Source organism: Protopterus annectens, chromosome 7.part0 (assembly GCF_019279795.1).
Source record: "Protopterus annectens isolate FY-2018-M chromosome 7.part0, PAN1.0, whole genome shotgun sequence".
Lineage (NCBI taxonomy): Eukaryota > Metazoa > Chordata > Ceratodontiformes > Protopteridae > Protopterus > Protopterus annectens.
The window spans coordinates 1,176,073,345-1,176,099,732 of record NC_056739.1 but is presented as its reverse complement, the minus strand read 5'-3'; the positions used below and the strand labels follow the sequence as shown (position 1 = coordinate 1,176,099,732).

Genomic DNA, 26,388 nt, shown 5'->3' with positions numbered 1-26,388 from the left:
TTTTGGGTCTATATTAAATCAGCAAATGCTTAAAAAAGCAAACGCTGATTTATCGACCCCATGTAATGAAAGCCTACAATCCCGAACACTTAGAACAGAGATTTCTTTACCAGGGAAAAAAATTGCTGTTCCAAAAAAGAAAAAAAAAACTTTAAAACATTACATAAAGTGGGGGGGGGCTTCACCCCCACCGATGTAACCCCCCTACTTAAATATACCAACTCTGAGATCGCATTACAGTGACAAAAATGGAAAATAACGAACGTGGCCAAGGTATTTGCTGATATGCCGTTTTGGTATTTTGCCATTTCGTGCTTTCAAGTTCGATCAAGACGCATTCGAAAGAATGTGTCTTCGATCATATAATAGGGAACCTGTTTTTTGCACTTGTGTGCTGTATTTCACTGAACTATTGCTTTTTTATACTGTTTTTGCTGCTGTGACTCATTCATTCTGCACTTGTATATTTTGCTGCATCTGCCTTAAATAGCACAGGCTAGAATCAGCCTTGCTGAATCTAGACTGTTTGGTATCACTTAATCACTAAAACCAGCCATCTTACATTAAGAGGCCCCCTTGTACCCTTGTGGCAGAAGTATGTAGCTCAGAACCCATATGAGTTGGAGATTGCTGAAATAAAGGCTTTGTGAGGGGCTTTTCTATTGGTAGATTGTATTAGAACTGTTTAAATTCATTTGTATTTAAGCACCGTGTTTGCTCATAGCTGCACACAGTGCATTGGGGGTTAGCGGAACCTTGTATAGATGCAAACACCTAGAATCACATTTTTTCCCTGAACAACACTCAGTGAAAGCCTCTCAGGCTTCCTTGCTGCTCTTCGGGCAACTCGGTTGTGCACCGCTGCACTGCAGACAGCTCAGCTAAGCACTGTCAAGCATCGTCCTACTTTCTTCACTAATCCTATATAGTGTTAAGTCCTCTTGCTAATCCCAGAGCAATAGCTGATCTTTTACCCTCCCACAAACCAGGAATTACCTTCTGCTATGGACAATCAGTTCCTAACGTTTCTCCAGCCAGCCTGATTGACATGGGTATCCTGAGGTAATGTAGCAACTGCCTCGTGTGTACTGACAACCACCTGTTCTTAAAGCAAACAAATACAGTATGCAAGAGATGTCACTATACCATGAAACTTGAATCAGTCCTCTCACATAACAATAAACAACGCATCAAAAAGGCTGTCAGTTCACATACCTTTCCTCTTACACAAGATAAAGTCAAGACACATAAACCCCGCATAAGCGGTGGTACTCAGTAAAAGCTTACCAAAAGACCAGAGACCTTCCAAACGCAGACAAGCCTCACATACTGGTACACACCAGTACACATACTAACACATATAACAGTATCTCAACAATCAAGGCCCTAAGGTAAAACACTTCAAAACCAAATTTCCTAGTCATAGGTGACTCAATTGTGAGACACACAGATGTCCCTCTCACTGGGCAGGACAAGGAGAAGGTCATAGTCAGCTGCCTGTTGGGTGCCAAGATCTGCTAAATCATGCACGCACTCAAGTCACTCAGCAGCAATTACTGCTATGACTTTGTCATAGTACATATTGTCATAGTACATATAACTAACGATGGTGACATACACCCGAATCCAGGCCCATCCCCTACCCCTGACTCTACAAGCTTAACCTTATCTCACAGGTCTACCAATTCCCTTCTCATTTGCCACCTAAACATAAGAAGCATAAACAATAAGTTACATAATCTACATGCCATGTTAGCTACCTACCTCCCTGACATTATGTGTTTATCAGAAACATGGCTCAAACCAGCTACTAAAGACACTGAGATCCTGCCACCTGGGTATAATATATTTAGGGTAGATCGCATAAAAAAAAGGGGCGGTGGTATAGCTGTCTTGCACAGAAGTACGCTTAATATCATAAGGAATCCTATCCAACCACCTCAGGTCTCAAATGCAGAAATACTAGCTCTAAAATTATGTTTAAACAACCAAAAAAGCATAAATCTAATTGCAATCTATATTCCACCAGGGAACAACTTAGAAACAATGGAGAATATTCTCAACTGGATAGCTACTAACTACCCTCAAGAAACTATTGTTCTAGGCGATGTCAACATTGACTGGACTCAATGTTCCTCATACTCAAATCCTATTCCTATAAACCTTCATGGATTCTCCCAAAATATAGCCTCTACTACTAGGTTAGGAAATGCAAACCAAAAAGAGAGTATTCTTGATTGGATACTAACTAATAGTCACACCCATAAGTATATAACTGGGACTCTCCCTAATGAACTTAGTGATCATCTAGTCACATTCATAATAAAAGATAAAATTACTAGTACAACCCTGCCCATACACAGGCTTGTCAGAAACAAAAAAAACTTTGATTCAACAAAATTTATAACTGAACTCAAATCCTGCAACTGGTCTAAGCTAAAATCCCTCCCCCTTGATGAGGGTGTGTCTCTCTTTTCTGATACATTCCTTAAGATACTTGACTCTCATGCCCCTAAATGACAGGTCAGAACTAAGGTACGGATAGCACCCTGGTTAACAAGAGAGTCCAAATCTAAAATCAAACTTAGAAATAAGGCATGGGACAAATGGTGGACTACTAAGGCACCTCTAGATTGTATCAAATTCCAACAACTGAGAAATGAGACGAAAAAAGCCATCACCCTGGACAAAAAAAACTACTTTTGCCACCTGCAACATAAACACCAAAATAACCCCCAGAAGTTTTGGACAGGTTTAAATAACCTCCTCCATTTAGGCAAATCTTCAACTCCTACCCCTGGGACACTTATTGGTAAAAACCCAGAAGAAATAGCAAATACTTTCAATTCTTTCTTTACTGAGACTATTCAGTCTTTAGCCAACCAACTACTTCCCTCTTCCTCTTCCCTTAAAAACACTGTAGGAAATTCACTTCCCTCTTTTAACTTTCAGCCCATCTCTACATCCTTTATCAGAGCCTTACTGAAGAAACTAAAAGCAACTACCCTTTCTGCAGACCTACTTCCGGCTGAATACCTGTAAATAGCTGCAGATGTCATAGCCTATCCTATATCAATTCTGATTAATAGAACCATAACCGAGGCCACAATCCCTTCAATATGGAAAATATCTTATGTCATTCCGCTCCATAAAGGTAGCGCATCCACAGAACTATCGAACTATAGACCAATAGCCATACTGTCACCGCTAGCCAAAATTATGGAAAGATGTGTCCACAAATAACTTATTCACTATCTCACCCAGAACAATCTTATGACCAAATCCCAGCATGGTTTCAGACCTCACCACAGTACGACCACCGCTCTCATCTCCTTTACTGATACAATTAACCAAAACCGGAATAATAAAAAAATATCCTCTGCCCTCTTTCTGGACTTGTCAAAAGCCTTTGACATGGTAAATCACCAGTTACTTCTCCATACATTGGAAACCCTTTACCTAGATAACTCAGCTCTCAATTGGTTCCATGCTTACCTCTCCGGTAGACAACAAGCAGTCCAGTGGCAAAATAAGCTCTCACACCTGTTACCAAATACCATAGGAGTTCCCCAAGGCTCTATACTAGGACCTCTTCTTTTCTCAGTCTTCATAAACGAACTACATTCAGTCATCCCCGAAGCCACCTGTATCCAATATGCAGATGACTCAACCCTAATTTGCTCTGATGTCTCTCTATCCAATCTACAAGTAGCCACCCAACTCTGCTTTATTACAGTTGAAAAATGGCTCGCAGAGCGTAAACTTATCCTAAACCCAAATAAAAAGAAATTGCTTCTCTTTTTCCCCACTTCTGCCCCTCCTCCCACACATCTCACTATACAATCTAATAATGGTACCATCATCTCACCCGACTCCTATACAAAACTATTAGGAGTTGTCATAGACAACAAACTTAGATTTGACATACATATCAACCAAACCATTAAGACAGTAAATAAGAAACTTGGACTCTTATACAGAATAAAGAACTTTCTAACCCCTATTGCAAAACTAGCCATTGCTTGTACTCACCTTCTCTCTACTCTTCTATATGCCTCTCCTGTGCTTTCCTACCTTAACAAATGTGATTTGAACAAACTCTCTGTTTCCTATAATCACATTGCCAGATTTGTAACTGGATTGCACTTTAGAACGCATCATTGTCTTAATCTGAAAAAACTTGACTGGTTAGAACTACCCAATCTTCTCAAGATGAACCAACTCACAGAAGCATTTAACATCATTAAACAACCTGACAAAACCCCTGCACTGAGCAATATAATAATTCCTTACTCCAATTTAAGCTGCCTTCGCTCCTCTAACAGACTCCTTGTCCACACCACCAAATCCAACAATATGGGTGGTGAAGCTCTCTTCGCCAACACCACTGGAAAGCTATGGAACTCCCTCCCCAACAACCTTAGGCTAATTTCCTCCCTTGGACAATTTAAAAAGACTCTAAAACAACATTTTAAGGTGCACTGGCTCTGCCCATGTGTATATCCAGATTAGATGCCATTTGTTAGACAAAGGTCTCACTTCTTTTCATAGCTAATCCAAATATATTAGGACAACCTAGAGAGGGGACATGTAATCCATTTGCTTACTAACTGTTCACCACTGTAACCATATTTTATAACTGTCTAAAGTACCTACTGCACTACTTTAATGAACTGTATTATGAACTGTAGTTAAACTGTTAGGTTATAGTAACTAATTTTTATGTAACTTGTATTTTGCTTTTTTTCTTTTCTTTCATTTTATTTTATTGTATTGTAACTATATTGTCTTGTACCTATGTGGAGCTTTTCTCCCCGGGCCTCCGCTGAAAATGGACATGTATCCAGTCGGACTATCCCGGTCAACAAATGTAAAATAAAATAAAAATAAAATAAATAAAATATTGGAGTGAATGATTTGAGACATACCTCTCTGGACTATATGAAGACAGACATGATAGAGCTCGCATATTATGTGTGCTAGGCAGGTATGGCCCTAGCACTAAGCAGCATTCTAACTTCACCTAGGATCATGCCACAGTACAGACAAAAAATAATTGATTTTTTACAATTGGCTTAGCTTCTGGTGTCACTCCAATTGGATCCAGTATCTGTCAGCCTGGGATGACATAGTCGACAAGCCTCGATGCTTCACTAGAAATGGCAATCACCTGTCTCCTCAAAGCTTTAGGATATTGGTGAAGATGCTTGCCTCCCCCATAGAGCCTTTTTTAGGCTATGTCAAAAGAACAAAACTCTAGAGACAAACTCAAGGTCATGCTTTTTAATGTTAGAAACAGTAAGCTGCACTCCCTGAAAGCATTCCTCACCTTGGAAGATGCAGAAATCTGTACAGTGACTGAGACTTGGTTCAAAGTCATAGAGAGTACCCTGGCCATGCAGGAATAAATGCCTTCCACCCATTCCGACTCAAAAACAAGCATGAAAGAACTAAAGATGAAGGTGCATCCATTTTCATTAAATCCAAATACACCTCGTGACTGGTGAAGCTGTATGACTCTCTTGAGCTACACCAGGTCCAAATAACTACAGACAAAACACCATACCACATCATAGCTAGCTGCAAGTCCCCACCATGAACCAGATAAACACACTACCTACCTGGACTTGCTTAAATCACTCAGTATACAGCCAAACAACTTGGTCACGGGAGACTTCAACTACCCATCCACTGAGTGAGTGGCTTACATGAACACAAACATGACTGCACCGAGGTTCTTGCACTTTTTTAACTCAAATGCACTGGACCAGTTAGTCTGCACCCCGACAAGGGGCTCAAATGTCCTAGACCTATTACGTACCACCATGGGGGGCTACTGCACTACCCCCAGTGTGCTGCCCTCCCTAGTTAAGTCAGATCATAATTATATCTCATTTGAAGTAAAGATCAGACCTAACACTCCTAAAGGATCAAAAAAAACTTTTTTTTTTCCAAAACAAACTATCACCTCCTAAGCGATGGTGTAAATGGTTTCAAAGCCCCTGCTAACACAGGCAACAACAATTCCTATGTGGAGAAGTACACAATTGCCCTATATAGCCACTTAAGCAAATGTATTGACTCAGCAGTACTTGACAGGACTAAAACCGGGTGCTCTCACAAAAATAAGCCACCCTGGTGGACTGCAAGTATAAATAAGTTATATAACGAAAGAAAGAAACTGATTTCTAAGAACAAGAAGGAACATACTCAGCAAAGGAATATTACCCTACGCAGCCTAAAAAAGTAAATCAGAAACCTTGTAATGTCCTCTAAAGCAAGTTACAAGACTAGACTGGCATCCCTAACTAAAGATAATCATAAGGCATTCTTTAGTTACGTCTGAAACCTTAAAGGGAATACCCATCTGTGTGCGGAACTTATAGTGGATGGCAGCACTCACACTGAACCTGAAAAAATTGCCAACCTGCTGGCTGACAGATTTAGTGACAGTTTCACCCCTTTGCCCCCACCAGCTATACCCCATAGCATTTCTGACACCTGTTTTCTACCATGTATCTCCAAAGGACAGATCATTCAAGAGGTCTCTAAGGACAAAGATACGGTCTATATGAGACCAGATAACATCTGAGGCTGCATACTAAACAGTCTAAAACAAGGCCTAGCAGAACCACTTAGCTGTCTCTTTAACCACAGCCTGAGAACTGGTTTTGTGCTGCAGCAACAGTAATCCCTTTGCACAAAGGGGGTCCATCAACTGACTGCAGGAACTATAGACCCATTAGCCCAACCAGACATCTGCAAGGCCATGGAAAGAATTGCCATGGATCTTATCAACCAGGGCATAGGCAACCTTCAGACTATTTACCCAACCCAGTTTGGTTTTGTCAGGGGTAGATCTTGCTTATTAAACCTGGTGAACTTTTTTGAGAAAGTCACCAAAGCCCTGGATAAGGGTAAAGCAGTACGCACTGCCTTTCTTGATTTGGCCAAGGTGTTTGACACAATTCCTCACTCAGGAATCATTGAGAAACTCTCCCAGATGGGTATCAACCCATTTGTCAATAGATAGGTAGCAAACTGGCTTTTATACAGAATGCACACTCAATTTTGGGAAATTAACCTCCACCAGTAGACCAGTTACCAGTGGTGCATTACAGAGATCTTTACTGGGCCCTCTACTGCTTGGAATTTATTTTTCTGAAGTCCAGTCAAATGTTGATGGCCTGTGGTTTACTAAGTTTGCAGACACCTGTAAATTGGACACAATGATAGAGTCCCCCAGTGACATCAACAAATTACAAAAGGGACTGACACAGAGAAACAATTAGTGCCAAGGCCATGGACTGAAATTAAATGCAAAAAAATGCCTCATTATCCCCTTTGGCAGAGAAGTAGCCCCTCTTAGTTATGATATAGACAGCACCTCTCTAAGCTCAAACACAGTGGTGCGTGACTTGGGAATGCAGGTTGATAGCAATCTAACTTTCATCACCTGCATCCACAGTAGTAAGGAAAGCCTTCTACACAGCTCATTTCATAAATGAGGACATCACATCCAAGACCAGGGAGGTCATTACTCCGCTGTACTCAGCCCTTATCAGACCACTGATTGAGTGTAATGCTCCCTTCTGTATGTACCTCACCATACACCTGCAGCAGCTGGAGAGACCACAGAGGTTTCTAACCAAGAGAATTCAGGGCCTCCAAGACATGACCTATATGGAAAGACTGAAAGCCCTGTCACTGTACTCTGTATCATGCAGGCTGCTGAGAGGTGACCTGTGCCTGGCCTACAGAGCAGTTTCTAACCCTGCCCTAGTGGAAATGCTGCACATCTGGAAATCAAATGGAACACGAGTCACTCACTCCAGAGATCTCAACCTAGCCTATGACATTAATAGACTTTGGGCAAGAGACAGATATGTCTCCCAGAGATTGCCACTCCTCTGGAATAAGCTCCCTCGTCATGTGAAGCAGTGCACCTCAATGACCCCGTTTATGGGCAACCTTGACAATTGGATGAAAAAACACAAATTCCCCTGGGGTGGGACTTATGGCCTTCATGGGCAGGGGTACTCACTGCTGATTATCGTGTCACTCTGCAAACAACGATCATCTAATTATGGTCAACTAGGGTACTTGGGGTTTTCATATGGTTAGGCTTGTAAAGCCAAAACAAGTCTTCCACTCATACGGCAAGTGCAGCGGCCCACAAAACAACAAGACAAACTCCAAAAAACTGCACTCAAATGGTGGTTCAAACTGAAGAAATACTTTATTTCATCAGCCCAGTTCAGGTCTTTTTTGAATTGGGCTGATAAAATAAAGTATTTCTTCATTTTGAACCAGCATTTGAGTGCTGGCCGGTTTGTGTCTTGGCTTGTAAAGGTCCTCTGGCCATTAGCAGTAACCTCCTGTTAACTTATGAACCTATATATGAACTGACCAGAGGTTTAAATAGATGGTATTACAGGCACTTACATAAATCAGATAGAGAATGATGTGGTGCATTGCTTTTTATACATGAAATCAGCTAGGCAGTATACTTTGGAGCACATTTAACATGTAGTCTTTACAATAAATGTCCTGTTTTGCTTAAAACAGAGGCTGAAAATTAATGTTTATGCAAAACAGGATACTGTATTATGCTGTTTTTTGATTGTTTAAAACAGAGGTTAAAATTAATGCCTGTGTAGACAAAGATAGCTTACTGTGCTTTTAAAACAATGGGAAATTTGAATATATGCTACCATGAAACTTGGGAAATCATTAAGAAGTTAATTGGATGAACATTCTCATTGGTTGTAACAAATAAAATATCAGTGTTAGTAGTTATTAAAATGTAGAATATAGTGTTTATATTAATGACTGGTGAAGTTTTGAGTACAATATGAATGCTTACAGCATTGCATATACAATGAATACTGCATTTTAGTTAAGACATTCAGTATGCCTTTCATACTGTTTCTACACTCATTTTAGTTGCTTTTAGTGTGTACCTCCTATTGAAAAATAGCATAAACCATATCCATGCCTTCTTCATCTATAGTAATGTCTAACTCAGCTAAGGTATAGATATTCACACTTTCACAGCAGGCATAACACAAGATCAGCAGCTTTGTGTAAATACTATAATCACCCGAAGCAATGCATGATTGATGACCATCTCATTTGCCTCTTCTTTGACAACAGTCTTGCTATTCTTTGCAAATGTTTCACTGTTAAAATAATGAACATTTTCTGTACCTCTAGGACCAACCCTCTTACCTGTCCTTTTTTCTCCTGCTTATAGTTGTGAGATTAAAAAGAGTTGTCATACTATGGTCATTTGCTGCAGCCATCATCAAACACTAGAATTTCCCAGGACTTCTATGAGTGAAGTATAATGCACTTGTAACCTTTAAATGCAAGCTCAAGATATACAACCTAGGAAATCAGTATTTCTTAACCTGAGGTACACTTTGCACAAGTATTTTAATTTTCAATCCCCCAGCTTTACTAATATGCATCATAACCCCTCCATCTCCTTTAACTTCTACCACATATTTTCATTGTTAAATATAACATACTACATACTGTAACATATTATTCAGATTACTGACCTTGTATGCAGCACCTACGGTCATCCACTAAAGGCACCAGGCAAAATAACTGTGCTCATGATAACATGTTTCTGCCCAGCATGTGTGTGTAGTCACGTTTACTAATCATGTTGTTTGTATGTCTATATCTACTTCATCAGCATACTTCCTGTATTTTTTCCATGGCTACTTCTTCGCATTTTTGCTATGCGTACACCAAATTTTATATTCATTAACTCATTCATTTAGTTTTTACAAGTCATGCGTGATCTATATGGCTACTTTGTCATGCAGACTTGGTCATGTAAAAGTGACTTTTGTTGTCTTATTTTACATATTATAAACCACTGAGATTTTAAAAATAAACCTGAATGAAAATAATAGACTAGAATGGAATACAACAGAGAGGAAATTCATGTTATATGTAACAACTACAGTAAAATATTGATGAAAAGAAAGTGCTATCCTATTTGTGCAAATTACTTCTTAAGCACAAAAGAAGCCACTTCATCAGAAAAAAAGGTTGTCGTCCAAGGGATTTGTAAGCAACTCTCTCTCAGACACACACACACACACACACACACACACACACACACACACACACACACACACACACACACACACGCACACATGCATACACACACACACACACACACACACACACACACACACACACACACACACACATAAACCATTAATTTTACGTACTTACCTTCTGTCTCAATGAAGCGACTATTTTAAATTGCTCGCGCAAGTGAAAAAATATGCTTACATCCGTGTTAGCGTGCATACGACGCACACATGACCCTCCTTAAAGGAGAAGACACAACTTTAGCTTTTTCTCTTAGATCCTAGTGCCTGCCTTATGCTACCCCCTCCACGCAAACACTGTACTGAAATGCGTACAGTCAGTATGCCTCCCGATGTCCCTGCTCCCAAGATACCAACACTGGGCTAGGGTAGACAGAACTTATACTTTACAGGAATATGTGCATTGAATTGAAAGTTTTGATAAGCATCCAATAAGTAATTCAGATCACACGTCATTAATAACTAAAATAAAAATGCAGGGTAATGAAATAACAATGAGACATGGGCACTTTCTTACCTATTTGTTGAAATAAGAGGAATTTCAGGAATGGGTAGTAGAAATTATTCAGAAGTTATTAAAGAAGATAGGCATTTCTGAAAATAAAGCTAGAGAATGGGATAAAAATTAAAGTGGAGTTTAAAAATAGGGTGGAAATAAAAGAAGGAGAGATATGGTTAAGAAGTAAAAAGAGTTATTTAGTGGGAGTGACAAAGGTTAAAGTATTGCAGAACAGGGGGAATCTCACAGGACAAGAACAGAAGCAACTGCAGAATGCTGAACAGAAAATACGGGATTACCTCAGTAATATGCATGAGTTTAGAAAGACTGCTGTTAAGCAAATGTTTTTTGATAACTCCAGAACACACAAACATTTAGCACAACAACTCAGGCAACAAAAAGTAAAAAGGGTTGTCACCACGCTGAAAGAGTCTGTAACAATGAACATAACAAGAGATTCTGTAGTGGTACTAGAAATATTTCAAAAATTTTATGAAAATCTGTATAAACCAGAGAAATATGGAAATCAAGAAAAGTTACAAATAGAAATGTTTATGGAAGAATTAAATATACCAATGTTAGAGGTAGAGGAGGCGCAATCACTAACAGGACTGGAGGAGATGAGATAAAAATGGTCATGTACAATCTACAAGAAAGTCCCAATAAACAGATGGCATTCCTGTGCAGTTTGGAAGATATTTTAAGAGAAGGAGAAGCACCAACATCCTGTAAGAAAGAGGTGGTGGTTGTAATATGTAAAGAGGGTAAAGAGCCATCAGATCCAGATTCATATAGGCCCTTTTCAATTCAAAACCATGATTTTAAAGTGTTTATGTTTATAATGGCTAAAAGAATGGCAAAGGCGATACCAAAATTAATAGACAAGGATTAATGTGGTTTTGTGGAGGTGTGGCAAACATTTGACAGCAATCAACAAACAATTTGAGCAATGATAATCCAGAGGGAGCAGAATGTAAGAAAATACCACTGCTGTTGGTAGGTCTTGATGCTGAGAAAGCATTCAACAGAGTACACTGGGATTTTATGAGCAGGGAAATGGGAGCATATGCATTTCATTATAAAATTATAAGGTTGATTAGGAGAATATACGAGGGATCAGATGTAAAAATTAAAGTGGGTGGGCTCCTCCCTGATAATTTCTGTTTGTGTAGAGGAACCAGAGAAATACTGGAAGCGTTTTGCTATTATGCCAAATAAGTTAAATGTGTTCACTATGCCATTAAAGTTCAGCTTGAAAAGAAATCTCAATTTGAAGAATATTTTGAAAATGGGTCATCAATCCCCAACTTCTGTCTTCAGGATGGGGCCAGAAAAGGGACCTATAAGTGTGGAATGTGTCCCCAATGTTCTTTTACAGACAATATTACCAAATTTAGCTTACCTAATCCAAAAATCTAATTCTGTGCAACAGGGTATTTCAATTGTTTCTCTAAAGAGTTTGTTTACCTAGTTTATTGCTTATTTTGTTTCACATTTTACGTTGGGACGACTGAACGTGGTTTGAAACACACAATTTATGAGCACATGTGTGAGATCAATAGAAAAAAAAAAGAGACTAATGCTCTGTTTATACACTCCACTAGGTGTAAAAATGCCAATTTTAGTTTTGGGTTCTTGAGATAGTTAGACTCCAGGGAAAGGGGTGGAGACTGGGAGACCAGATTGGAATTCTGGGAACTTATTTGTCAAATGTGTTTGGATCCTTGTGTATATCCCAGAGTAAATGATCATTATTCACTGGCTCCGGCTTTAAAATTGAGGGCATCAAAGTACAAGGGAGGTTATATTTTAACACATTTTAACCTATTAAGAATGTTTATATTAACATATTTGTTAAGTATTGTTTTTGAACCAGTATTGAATCATTAGTATTGTTAATGCATTGTCTTTCGATGTTACATGGTGACTGGCTAATTGTTTATTTTTGGACCAATGACTGTGTTGTAAAAGGTATTTAAATATGTTGGGTCCTGACTGATTCTGATGAAGTTTCCAGGATAGGAAACAAAAACGCTAAATCGGTGTGACATTACTTGTTATTAAACGAGGATTTTACTAATTTTGTTGGGGTATCCTTTATTGGCACTGTTTTGCTGTCAGCTGTTTGTGCTTTGGTGTTTTTAGACTTTAAAACTTCCCTGCAGACCATGCTATCAGAAATACTGGATGATCAAATTGGTATAACTAAGGAAATAATTTTTTTTGAGCTATGATACAGAATCGGAATTGCCTAGACATGGTAAGGCCTTGCTGACTCTAATTATGGTGGTTGCCAAAAAAGCAATTACGAGAAAATGGAAATCAACTTCTAAGCCAACTGTACTAGAAGTAGTGAATATAGTAACCGAATTAAAACAAATGGAAATAGGATCATTAGAAAATAGAAGGAGCAAATTACATAGAAAAAATGGGAAATGTGGAAACAATACATGCATTCTGGAGTATGAATAAGGTTTAAAAGAAGGCAGGATTTGAATGAGCTACATAATGTTTGACTGACAATGGTTGGAAAGATTATAAGTGATATATAATGTTTGCGACTCAAATATGTCAATATGGTTTGTTTTCATTTATATAAATTTATGACTATGTCATAAGTGATAATTTAATAAAGATGTTTCTTGTTTAAAAAAATAATAGTTTTAATGTTATTCACTGACACAGAAATGTAGAAGTTTGGGTCTACACCTCCTTTGGACCTATTTTAAGGAATGTTATTCTGCTTTTAGTCACCAATCAAGTTCTGATAGCCACAACGAGACAAATTTATCTTCTGGCTTATCTACAATTTCTTTTATTTGAACTTTATGAAGAGCCTTTTGAGCTCTGATCACTGATGCACCTGCTGTTCATTCTTCATTTCTCCCTTCCTCTGAGTGAAATGTGTTTGGTACCCCCAACCCAACTCCATTTAGTGATACTCATAACTCAATGTGTTTACAATCTAGATTATAGCCTTTAGGTACAGACTGGTAAGTTATTTAATAGCCTTCCAGATAGAAAATTGACTTGGTGTCTCATAGCTAAATAAAATATAAGCATACTGAGTGTCCTGCTGTACAATGATTTACTCATTTTATCAAATCTAGGTGATATTATTTTTTTACTGGTCTGTTATGTTTGTAGATTTTGTAATTCAGGAGTCAGGATATTCCAGCAGTATTTCTAAAAACCTCCTACTACTGAAATATATCAAACATTTAGGACCACAAAATATTAAGCAACAGGAATCATTTGGGTATTATCCTACACAAAAAGATACTTAGCTGTCAATCAGCCTGCAGTTGTAGTACTGCTGGTGCATAGTTTAAACAGAGAATAAAAAAGTTATCTAATAAAGACATTTATTAAAAAAAGTCTTTAAAAAGTTACATACCTTCATCTTTTGGTTTGTCAGCAAGCATAGTTTGAGTATCTTCACCCTCTGTTGGTTTGGTGACAACCATGGATGTCAGAGATGTGACAAAGTTGTACTTCAGAGAAAGCTCCAGGGCTTTTTGTGTTAGTAGTTCTTTTTGTAAAGGACTGGCTGAAATTCTGGGACATAAATACATATGTATTCATTGTAATTGTATTTTATTAGTCACAGATTGGTTTAAAATAATTTATATGTACAGGACCCATCAACATTGGTTTCACAGCAGTTTTCCATGTTTATTGTAATTTATGCTTTTACCTTCTTAAAAGTATAATCCAGGAACTACCTTGTTTACTCTTCCAAAATAAAATGTGAAACTGCAATATAAAACTATGGTTGTTAAGAATGCAATAACTATTTTATTAGAACTCTAAAATCTTCAAGAGTCTGGCAGTTAGCACATATGTTTAAGGCTATGGGTTGTTAAGCTGCTTCCTGTGATCCAGGGTTTGATTCCCTCAGCCTCCATTTACCTACCATGTCTTGACTAAGTTAATTAACCAGACAATGCTCCAGTGCCAAATATGAACAGGCCTGTGTGGATTGTTGCCCTACCTTGGTTAACAAATACAAAATAAAAGATACTGCATACAAGCAAAATGCACCTTTTGACTAGAAATAAATCAGCCACAACAATATCCCAACCTTAAACTATTCATTTTGAATAGAAATAAATCAAATAAGACAGAACCTCAACCTGAACCTATTCACAATCAGCAACTGTGTAATGTCACATTTTTAGCAGCCTGCTAACATCCTTACATACCTGAGTATCTTTCTTTTTAGAAAATTAAGTTTAAAAACAAAAAAAAGGCAAAGAAAAATAAATATCATGTAAATAGTACATCTACTATGAAGTACAAACAGCAATGTTTTAGTAAAAAAGATGATTCTTTTCAATAAGTCAATAGTCAGTTATTACATTAATACAATAATATATTATATTGCAAAAATAAATAAATAAATCCAGATTTAAGTACATATAAAATTATTGCTTACTTTCATAACTACTAACAAACAAATATTAATATCTCTAGTGTAGTGTGATATATACAGACATAGGGAATTCATTTTCCTGACTTCAGCCATGGTATTTTACACCATACCCCTAAATAGCATGTAGATCTCTCAGTTGTGAAAATATAAATAATACATGTCAAACATTGATTAATTTCTGCACTGTTGGACAGCCTAGATCAACAAAATTAGTGTCATTTTATTAATAACCTCTTGCCCTTCCTAATGCTGCCTATTATTACCTGGGTAAGTCATTAACTTAAAGAGACCAGACCCAAAAATATCTGGGCAGCAAAAGGAAGTACAGGTGTAAAATGGAAGTATAGAAAAATGGCGCTATAGGCTTCAGTGAGTTAAGGTAGAATTATGACCGTAAACTCCAAAATATCCTTCTCACAGGAAATAAGCCCCCATACCACATCACTTCATAGCAAACTATTGAACTCACTCAATGTCAAATGTAGCCCAAGTGAATATCTAAAACTGGCATCCCTCCCTATCAAACTCAGCACTATTCTCTTGGGCAACTTCAACTATCCATTAATTAACCAGTAAGTCTACATAATGACTAATATGTATACATAATGATTCATGTACTTTATTAATGCCAGCTCCTTGGAGCAACTAGTTATAGTCCCAAGTAAGTGTACTAAAATATTGGATATGATTCTCGACACAATAGCTCCACTATGCTCATCACCTTCAGTTACCACATCGCTGGTCAAGCCTGACCAGTGTTCAGTAACGATCACTAATTAGGCAAACCCAGAACTGACAAAATACAAACCTGACCAGTGTTCAGTAACAGTCACTAATTAGGTAAACCCGGAACTGCCAAAATACCTTCTGTCATCAGTAGCTGCTCTAGAGCAGATCTACTACAGCTAATAGATGACATGATACAATGTCAGCCCCCTCCTCATCTTAATGACCCTATCATGTATACTGCTACAGTTAAAGATAATTTCTGTGCCCATTCCAAAGCATGCATTGAGGTATTAGTCCCATAAGACACAAACACAATGCCATGTTCAGGAATAAACCCCAACGGTGGAGACCTAGTATAAACATACTATAAAATAAAAGAAAGATACTCTTAGCTCATATGTATAAACTTCATAACCGATTACGTAGAAGAGAACTCAGCATAAGATAATCAAAACAGGGGAAATTACATCCACAAAGACATCATTCATCAATGGATTCTACCAAGGTTCTGTGCTAGGACCTCTCCTGTTTGGCATCTACTTTTCTGAAGTAAAAGCCAATACCAAAGGGCTCTGACTGACTAACTTTGCAGATGACTGCAAACTAGGAGCAATCACTGAATCTCCAAATGAGTTAACCGTCTTGCAGGTAGGTTTGTCTCACATAAATAACTGGTGTCAAAATCACGATCTGAAAGTAAATGCAAAAAAGGCATTACTGTATCCTTTGGAAAGTTATCTAGCTAAGGGAACTACCACACTGGCAATAAGTACCTAAGAGTTGACCCAGCTATTCGGGATTTGGAAACGTATGTGGACAGTGACCTAACCTTTGACAAACACATATCTACTGTTGTAAGGAAGTCCTTCTATATTATACAACTTATAAACAAAGGGATTGTGTCTTTATCTAGAGATGTGATTGTCCTCCTTTACTCAGCCCTTACTAGGTCAAGCAATAATTATATTGATAATATATAATTATATTGCTCCCTTTGGCATGTATCTGCCAAGACAAATGCAAATGAAACAACCACACAGATACCTTACTAAAAGGATACAAGGCCTAAACAATGTGTCCGGCATAGTCTTATTTGCCCTACAGCTTCCTTTTTATTTTTTGTTCTGGAATTTATACCTATGGACAAAAGAGGTGGACCTTGGGAATTACAAACTGAGTACAGGGAATTGTATTGGCAGATAGTTTTGGAAACCAACAAATTCCCTGGTTTGAATGATACTGTATCTATAGCACCTGTTTTAAAACTCAGATCTGCCAGATTGTGATGATTCATCTTTGGTCAATAGATGAAGCACTAACAAGTTTTGTTTATTATGGTTTTAATGGTATTTTAATTTCAATAGTATTTTATATATATATTTTTATATATATTTTTTTATGAATGATTTTTTTTAAATATGAATACAACATATTCTAAGTGTATGCACTGATATATTTCAATAGATTTGATATTGTATATTTATTTATATATATATATATATATATATATATATATATATATATATATATATATATGTACATATATGGACCTAGGAAGTTTATTTGAGTGAGCAAACGTCCAAATCCATAATAACCGAACACACTTGAATGAAAGCGCTTTCGCGTAAGTATGCCCGGCCATTTGGGTTTCGGTCGTTTGCTCACTCAAGCAAACGTCCTAGATCCATATATATATATATATATATATATATATATATATATATATATATATATATAGATAGATATGTATATATATATATATATATATATATATATGTATATATATATATATATATATATATATATATATATATATATTTATATATATAAAATTTTTTTAGTGTTTTTTTGGATCCATGCATTTTGTTTTAAACCTGGTGTCTTACCTTTAATTCACTACCTGAGTCATTGGATTCATTTGTTTTTGTATAAAAGTATGATGCTTTGGGTTTGTGGGATACATCTGATGAAGTCTTTTTGCTGGACGGAAACACTGTGTGCATTGGGCGTTTATAAGTGTTTTGTGCTTCTGTGTCTTCAATAAACACTTCTTTTTCTGAGCTGGGTTTGGAATTTCCCTGAGTGCCTACATTTTCTTCTGAATGTGTCCTACATGGACTGACTCAAAGACCTGTCACTATACTCCATATCCTACAGACTGCTAAAAGGTGACTTGTGTGTGGCATACAAGACATCCTCCAACCCGTTACTGATGGATTTATTGCACATGTCAAATGGCATCAGAAATATTTGGTTTAAGATCTAAACCTCTTTGGAGGTATATTTTGCAGAGGATACAGCTGCTATGGAACAGATTTTTCATCCACATAAAACAAAGTTCATCCCTGTCCATTTTCAGAAACAATTTAGATCTACAGATGGGAAACAGAAAATTTACCACAGGGCTATACTCGGAACTACTAATGGACAGATGCAGCTCCTAAATGCTTTATTGCATGCATGGGTCCCTCAAATTATCTATGGTATGATACCAGTTATTGCCATTATGAGTAATATATACTTGTCGACTATGAGATGGGTAAGGCCATTCTACAATATATATATATTATTTTAAGCATAAAATTGGAAATTGGCTAGGCTTAAAATGGCCTGCAAGGGCAACTAGCTTAGTCCTTACCTATGTACCTATAAACAAATAGAAATATTTTGTGAAAAATAAAAGCTATTAAAACTGTACAAATAGCAATATTATCCATAAGAAGTATTCTTTACTCAGATCTGTATTCTGATCCAGTGACCAAAAACTCCTGCCTGTCCACAAACCTATCAAATTTGCTGGGCATTGCCTATACTTGTACCATGTTGTTAAGGCCTAGAATTCCTTACCTGTATCCATCAGGTCAATACCCTCCCTTCCATCCTTCAAAACCATTCTGAAAGACTTCCTAGCTAAAAGCTGTCTGTGCTCTTGCTCAACAACCAGGATAAACTATATCCCTAAATGTGAACAAGCTTCTACTCATACCTTACACCTCCTTACTTTCCCTTTGCTCACTCTCTTAACATGCAGTCTAACACCATGCTTATGGGTGACTTGAAATACCCCTCTATAAACTGTGAGACTTATGCAACCCATAATTCACTTGCTCGGAGGTTTTTGGACTTCATCAATGCAAATGCCCTGGATAAACTAGTTGACTCTCCAACTAGAGGTACAAATACCCCAGACTTAGTGCTCACAAACATGGGGGATACTGCTCCCTCCTATGCACTAACTCCTCCATGGTAAGATCTGACCACAAAATGATCTCCTTTATTATTAAAACTAACTTAGAACCCCCATCAAACTCCAAACCTGTTAAGAATTTTGCTAAGGCCAGTTACCTCAAACTACGTGACAGATTATTAAACTTCCAAGCCCCTCCGAACCTGGATGACACTAAAGCCTACTCTGAGCTGTATACAAAAGCACTGTACAACCACATTCATCCTTGAAAAAAGGAAGCAGTACCTGTCTGAGTCAAACCTAAGATTACCGGCAAAAATAAACCACCTTGTTGGACCCCTAGCATAAATACACCATTCAACAAAAGGAAAAATCCTCTCCAAAGCCAAGAAGGAACAACCAAAACAATGCAAAAAGGCACTCACCTCTCTAAACAAACAAATTAGAGAGCTGGTCAAATCTTCCAATACAAACTATGAGGCAAAGATAGTCTCCCAGGTGAAGGATAGCCATAAGGCTTTTTTAAATTATCTTTGTAACTTTAGAGGAAACACCCAGCAATGTGCTGAGTTAATTATGAGTGGCAACACTTACACCCAGCCTAAAACTATAGCAAACCTGCTTGCTGATAAGATTAGTTCAAATCCCCTCCCATCACCTCCTACCACACCCAAAGAAATACTCACAACCATCCCCCTACCAGCAATTGCAAGAGAACAGGTCCTTAATGCTCTTGCTAAAGTCAAAAACACAGCCTCCATGCATCCCAACAACATTTCAGGATGCCTCCTAAATAAATCAAAACAGAATCTATCAGGGCAACTAGAAACCCTCTTTCACCACAGTCTATAGATGGGCTTTGTCCCAGAGGAATGGAGGACTCAGCGAGGTACCCTGCATATAAATTCAGCTCATAAATTTAGAGAGATCATTCAGCAGAGAATTGGTTTCTAATGTTAATATAACTGTAAAAATAAGGTACATAGCTTTCTGAATAATACGTTATTCCATGTTTGGTGTATGTCTCAATTTGAGAATAGTTTCCGTAGCAGTGATGCAGAAAGATTATATTCTTATTACACAGAAAATTATTCCTAAAAAAATAATTACAGTTGTTTAAACTTTTGGGTACTTTCATACTGCTTACAGTTTGTAAATGTATTCTGCAAAGAAGGCTTATTTTTGTTTAATAATTATTTCTGTAGATTTGCTTTGTTATTTCATTGAATATAAAAATATGACTGTGTCTAAAGTGGCTGTATCACTCAAGTTATATTACACTGAAGCTGTATTATTTCAATTTGATATGATTGTTATTGTGATAGTATAAGAAAAAACAAGCTGCAAAAACTGATATAACACAAACACTTGGTAGAGAAAACCACTTTTTAAAGCAAAGCTTTCGGGCAGAACCCTTCTTCAATACTAAAACATAGCATCAAACATTTCACACTTTAAATACAGGTCATCAGTCACATGATCAGCAGCCAAAAGAAATCATGTGACAACACAAAAACAAAACAACAAAATAGAATACAAAATATAAAACGTATTATAAAACTTTGGAGCATAAAAGTCCTTTCTATATAACATACATAATTCATGAACAATTACAACACAATTTTTTAACTAGTATCGGTTTAAGGCTAACCATACTGTTCAAACCTGGTGGTGAATCAGCAGCAAGTCTCAATATCCATTCATATTCCTTAGTCTCTAACTGGTTATTAATGTCACCACCCCTTAATGTATGGTATACAATGTCAATCACCCTAACTTAAATTTATGTTCATTACCAAAAATAGATATATGTTTATATAAGGCATTCTTATCATAGCATCTCCTAATCTCCGATTTATGTTCAGTAATATGCTCCTTCAATTTACGGGTAGTCTTACCCACATAAAACGAAGGACAGGAGACACATGTAGCCAAATAGACCACAGAAGATGTAGTGCAAGTAGCTGATACTTTAAACTTAAAAACATTACCATGAGTGGGATGTATAAAAGTGTCACTATCATTACTGAGAATATCAGCACAACACATACAATTAAAACACTTAAAAGTAAAATGAGTTATTAAGTATGGTTAGCCTTAAACCGATACTAGTTAAACTACAAAATACCAAATTGTGATGTAATTGTTCATGAATTATGTATGTTATATAGAATGGACTTTTATGCTCCAAAGTTTTATAATACGTTTTATATTTTGTATTCTATTTTGTTTTTGTGTTGTCACATGATTTCTTTTGGCTGCTGATCATGTGACTGATGACCTGTATTTAAAGTGTGAAATGTTTGATGCTATGTTTTAGTATTGAAGAAGGGTTCTGCCCGAAAGCTTTGCTTTATAAAGTGATTTTCTCTACCAAGTGTTTGTGTTATTGTGATAGTATGCCAGCAATTTTGTGAAATTGCACAACTGTTGACAATTTGGTGTTTACTGCTGGGAGTAACTCAGTCAGGATTTTATGGGGTTATTTGGTAACATTAAGCTTTAAATGTTGCACCATTTAAGAAGGGGAATGAACCATGGCCACTTTTTCAGTTTCGGTCAAAAGCAGCAAAATACAATGACTGCCCAAATGCTTTAAGAGGAAAAGTTACTACACAATTATCAATACATCTTGCAAAATGATGCTGGGCAGATAAACTTAAAGAAATCAATAAACACCAAGAAGGTTGCATTGTTTGGAAACAGAGCTCCTTGCATTGGTAATTAGTTAAACACAGTTTAAAATGGGTTGCTTGAGGAGATATTTTCTACACTGGTGACTGTGACTTGAGTAAAGTAGCTATCACAGAAGTAAAGCAAGCAATATTTTCATGTTATTCAGTTGACATACAGCCTGGGAACTTGTCTCTGCTGCAAGTGACTCAGGGCTTTTAACACATTCCACAAGAAAAAGAAGACTGATGTCTGTGGCTGTACCTTTCAGAGAAGAGTGGGATACAGAACACCAGCTGGAAGGTTATGTGTTTATGAGCCAGACACACTGATAAATGTGTGATAAGATGCAGATGAAAACAAGTGCATGTTCACTAGTACAATCTGTGCGCTTCCCCAAGGATGCATTTTATGCAACTGTCTTTATTGGCCAGAAGAAAGCCAAAGATTTGCTTGCACTGCTCATTCTAGCTGTGCACCATAGCATCAAAAGAAACAGACAGGAAGAATTTGTTCTAGTGGACCTTCAAGATACGTTTAGCAAGACACGGAGTGAATAAGTACAATGAAGCTGCTATTTTCTGCTACAGTTCTTGACTAGCCTACCTCCTCCCTAGCATCTTTGAGATGCAACCTTCATTGCGGAGTCTTGGGAGACTTACTGTAGACCCAGTTTTGTTCACAGTGGGTATTCTATCATGATGGGATATCCTTAAGAAAAAAAGTTTAGCTCATCATTTTTATGCTGATGATACCTAAATTTACATGACTTTTCCTTTGGAGAAAGATGACTGTTCTTCAGACCTTAGAAGATATCCTCAAAAGAATGACTGTTAGTTGATTAAATCTTAAAATCACCAAAACATGGATTTTAGAAATCCATGACTCAGGCTCACTAAAGCTTCTCTTGCATAATTATATGTCAGGAAACACAGTGAAATCTGTAAGCAGACCCAGGTGATGATGATCTTGAAATCTTCCTGTTTGCATTTCATCAATATTGCAGTGGTCGATCATTTAATTAAATACACAATTTTTGTATTGTCTATTCTAAAAGAATGTAATGTAACATCTGTCTATGGCATATACTGTATGCTATGATACTACTTCCTATGTTGGAGCTTTTTTCCCCGGGCCTCTACTGAAAATGGACATATATCCAGTTAGACCAGCCCGGTCAACAAATGTAAAATAAATAAATAAATAAATATGAAGGACGTTCTTACTGTCATTCATTCTCTGGGTAATAACTGCCTGAATTACTGTAATTCCTTCTACCTTGGGCATTCAGATTTTGTGACCCTCATTAATACATTCAGAAATCCATGGCTGGATTTCTGACACGTACCTCACCATTAGGATGATATAATAAGGTACTATGATATCTGCAATGGATGCAAGTGGAATGGATGTGGGATTATAATGTATTACTGTTAACATACCTTGTCCTGTAAGACTTGTTCCTATCTATCCGGGGGGGGGGGGGGTAATACTGTCAACTGTCTCACTCTTTCCATTTGTCTAATGAGTGTTTGCTAGAGGTTGCAAAGTTGGTCTTAGATTGCTCATGTTATCAATTTTTTCTTGCCAGGCTGCTGTCGTGTGAAATTTGCTGCCTCATCAGGTTTGGCAGTGCAGGTCTGTGGCAGCCTGGGACTGGGTATTGTTATGTGATACATTGTACTACTACAGTATTACATTGTAAATGAAAGTGCCAGCTGTTGTACTGAGATTTGTTGTAGTGCAGCACTGTAACCACAAAGTCTGTGCAATGTGGCCAAGAAGTTAATGTACCCAAAACTCCAGCATTCATCAGGAGGATAACAACTGTATACTAGACTGCTGACCTATTACCTGAACCTTTTATGGGAGGGACGCAGTATTACTCTACTGTGTGCCACCATGCTGTGACTTGATCTATACATCTTAAATGGGAGGGGGGGGGGGTTGGAGCATGGCTCCTGTGTGTACAATTTGTATATTCCTGGCTACACCCCTGCTCTTTGGAAAGGCACTAGTCATGAGACTTGCTTTATTATTATTGTCTTTTACTTAAAATTAGGTAACAAAATACATTTTGACTAGTGACAGCAGTCTAGGCATCACAGACTGCGATCTCTGCAGGCTTATTCCATTTGCAGGACATGAGCAGTGGCAAGTTTCAATGAATAGGTAGGTATACTGAAGCTAGGACTGTTATAATTCATACCTTTCAACTGTCACTTAGAACAAATAAGGTGGTGTGATCACCTCATTTTTGGATAGGCAGCAGTAGTATCTCTCTTATTAAACTTAAACATACAGCAGTAATTTCATCTACATTTATGTGTCTAGCTTTTCTAAGCATTTATGTTGAGTACAGTTGATCACCAGAAATGGTTATCTGTTTAGGAGGCAGTTGGTGAATGAAAGCAAATGACTTTTAATATGATTATAATCAAGTGGTTATTACTGTGGCTTGGTCGGGGGGGGGGGGGGGCAGATCAAAATGTCTAACAGCTCCAAGTTGAAATACATTTGTGATGACTGTTTTTTTTTTTTTTACTTTTTTCTTGAAGGAGTACAGCTAACTCTGTGGACAGTGGTACCAGTGCATACTACCAAGAGAATCATACACTTATGTTTTTTATTTAGCTTTTGAAGATGTTGGCATGGATGTGATGTACCTTGTAGTTGCACGTGAAATAGATTAGCTATTATTTATGCCCTATAGTTGCAAGCAAAGTAGATTACTGTGGCTGTTATTTCACCACTTTTGGCAATCACACATGAGAAGCAATTACCATAAGTGGTTGTGTGTGTCAGGGAGTAGGCTGTGTATGGAAGCAAAGGCCAATTACATGAGTTATACAGGACAATCGCTGACCTGGCTTGTTTGGAAAAGAGGAAGTATGGAAAATAGTTACCTGTAGTGAACAGGGGAATGATCTGCATACTTGCTGTAGATCAGAGTGGGTGATATACCTTTAAGAAGCATTCCAGTCAGTAGGCACGTGCATATTAAGTATTGAACATGTGCAAGTAAGAGTGCCATTTTGAGTGAGCAGACAGAGAGAAAGCATGCATGTGTGTAGTAGTCAGTCAGTTAAAGTTTAATGTTCCTGCCATCCATCCTGGTGCGTTTGTATGCAATAAACTACTTAAACGAATATCTGAGCCTCTTCGTCTTACTAGTATATACATAATGAGTGACATGGTATCAGAATGGGATCCAGAGTTACAGCCATAAGGCAACCGGTTAGAAATGGTGGAATATACAGAAGTGGATCATCCCGACTGGTCAAATGACGTGCAGACAGGTCAGAAATAAATTGCAGGTACTAAAACTCACTTAAATGATTTTGATTTTTCTCACTATGAATGAAGCATTCAGAATGCTCAAAAGAAATTTCTAATTAAACAAAATGACCAAAATTGCGACATATTAATAAAAGTATTCAAAATAATTATGAAAATGTTTGAAACAATATCTGAATCGCATAAAACATACAAAAAAGGGAAAACAACCATATTTTTTTTACAATGTACTACTTTTTCGCATTAACAAAAGCTATTCAAAATATCTGAAGTGTCCAAAGTGTTGGCAAGTATGTGAAGTATTACAGTGCAGTTATTTTGCAAAGTACAGTCATTTCAAAGAACATTTCGCAAAGTCCAGTCTTTCGTAGAGATTATTGTGCATTTGAATATTATTACAAGTATCTGGTATGTGTGTGTGTTCATATATAATTACAAGGGCTAAGTCTGCATTATCCTTTGCTATATTTTGTGGGCATGGCAAAAGAATTTCTTACCTCTGCACCACTTGTGTTTGACAACAGTATTGTAGAAAATTGGAAAGTGTTTGAGTAGGAATACAATATTCGTACATGCTGTTTTTCTGACAAAGATGCATGTACAAAAGCATTTGTTCTCTTTAATTTAGTTAGTTCAGAAGCCACTGAAAGAGAGCGTTCATTTGTGTGTGCACCTCCTGTGTCTGCAGGGGAGGGGGAAGACCATCATATTGTGGTACTGGCTGAAACTCGGGAAGACCCTAAGTGCTTAAAATGTAAATTTAGAGAAATGTGTAACCCCCAAATGAATATTACAATGGAAAGACACTTATTTTCCACAAGAGATCAAAAGTTTGGTGAAACGTTTGCAGCATATATAACCGACTTGAGAAATAAGGCTAAAACATGCAGATTTGGTGATTTGAGAGATTAGTTGATAAAAGACAGGCTTGTGTGTGATATTAATAATGACACAGTGAGAACTATTTTGCTTTGTGACAGTGATTTAACTTTAATGTAGGCCATTGAGACTTGTCAGATATACGAGCTTACAGAAAGGCATACAAGTATTCTTACAAATGAGAAAGCAAGCTTTCTAGTACCTTCCACAGCTAATGCAGATAGTATTGCAGCATGATGTTTTAATGTCCACAGAGGTTCCTCACTAAAAGAATACAGGGTGTAAGTAATATGTCCTATCCCAGTATTTTGTCTCCTACAAGTTTTTGAGGGGAGATATATGCCTAGCATACAAGGCATTGTCAGACCCCACTCTGATGGACCTTCTGCATACCTATAAAACAAACAGCACCCGAATTACCTGTTCTAAAGACTTGAACCTTGCCTGTGATATAAACAGGACCTGCTGGATAGATAGGCATGTATCTCAGAGACTACCTCATCTATGGAACAGGCTCCCCATCCATGTGAAGCAGAGTTCCTCTCTAACCCAA

The 26,388-nt window shown here is 37.4% G+C and overlaps 1 protein-coding gene across 1 annotated transcript in view; it reads right to left on the bottom strand.

Moving 5' to 3' along the window:
• The window catches only part of LOC122806145 (inter-alpha-trypsin inhibitor heavy chain H3-like), a 1,222,311-nt gene that overhangs the window by 305,099 nt on the left and 890,824 nt on the right, over positions 1-26,388 (bottom strand). The window contains exon 13 of the mRNA XM_044076382.1: positions 14,033-14,193. Coding sequence (XP_043932317.1) covers positions 14,033-14,193 — 161 coding nt within the window. The remainder of the gene's footprint in view (positions 1-14,032; positions 14,194-26,388) is intronic.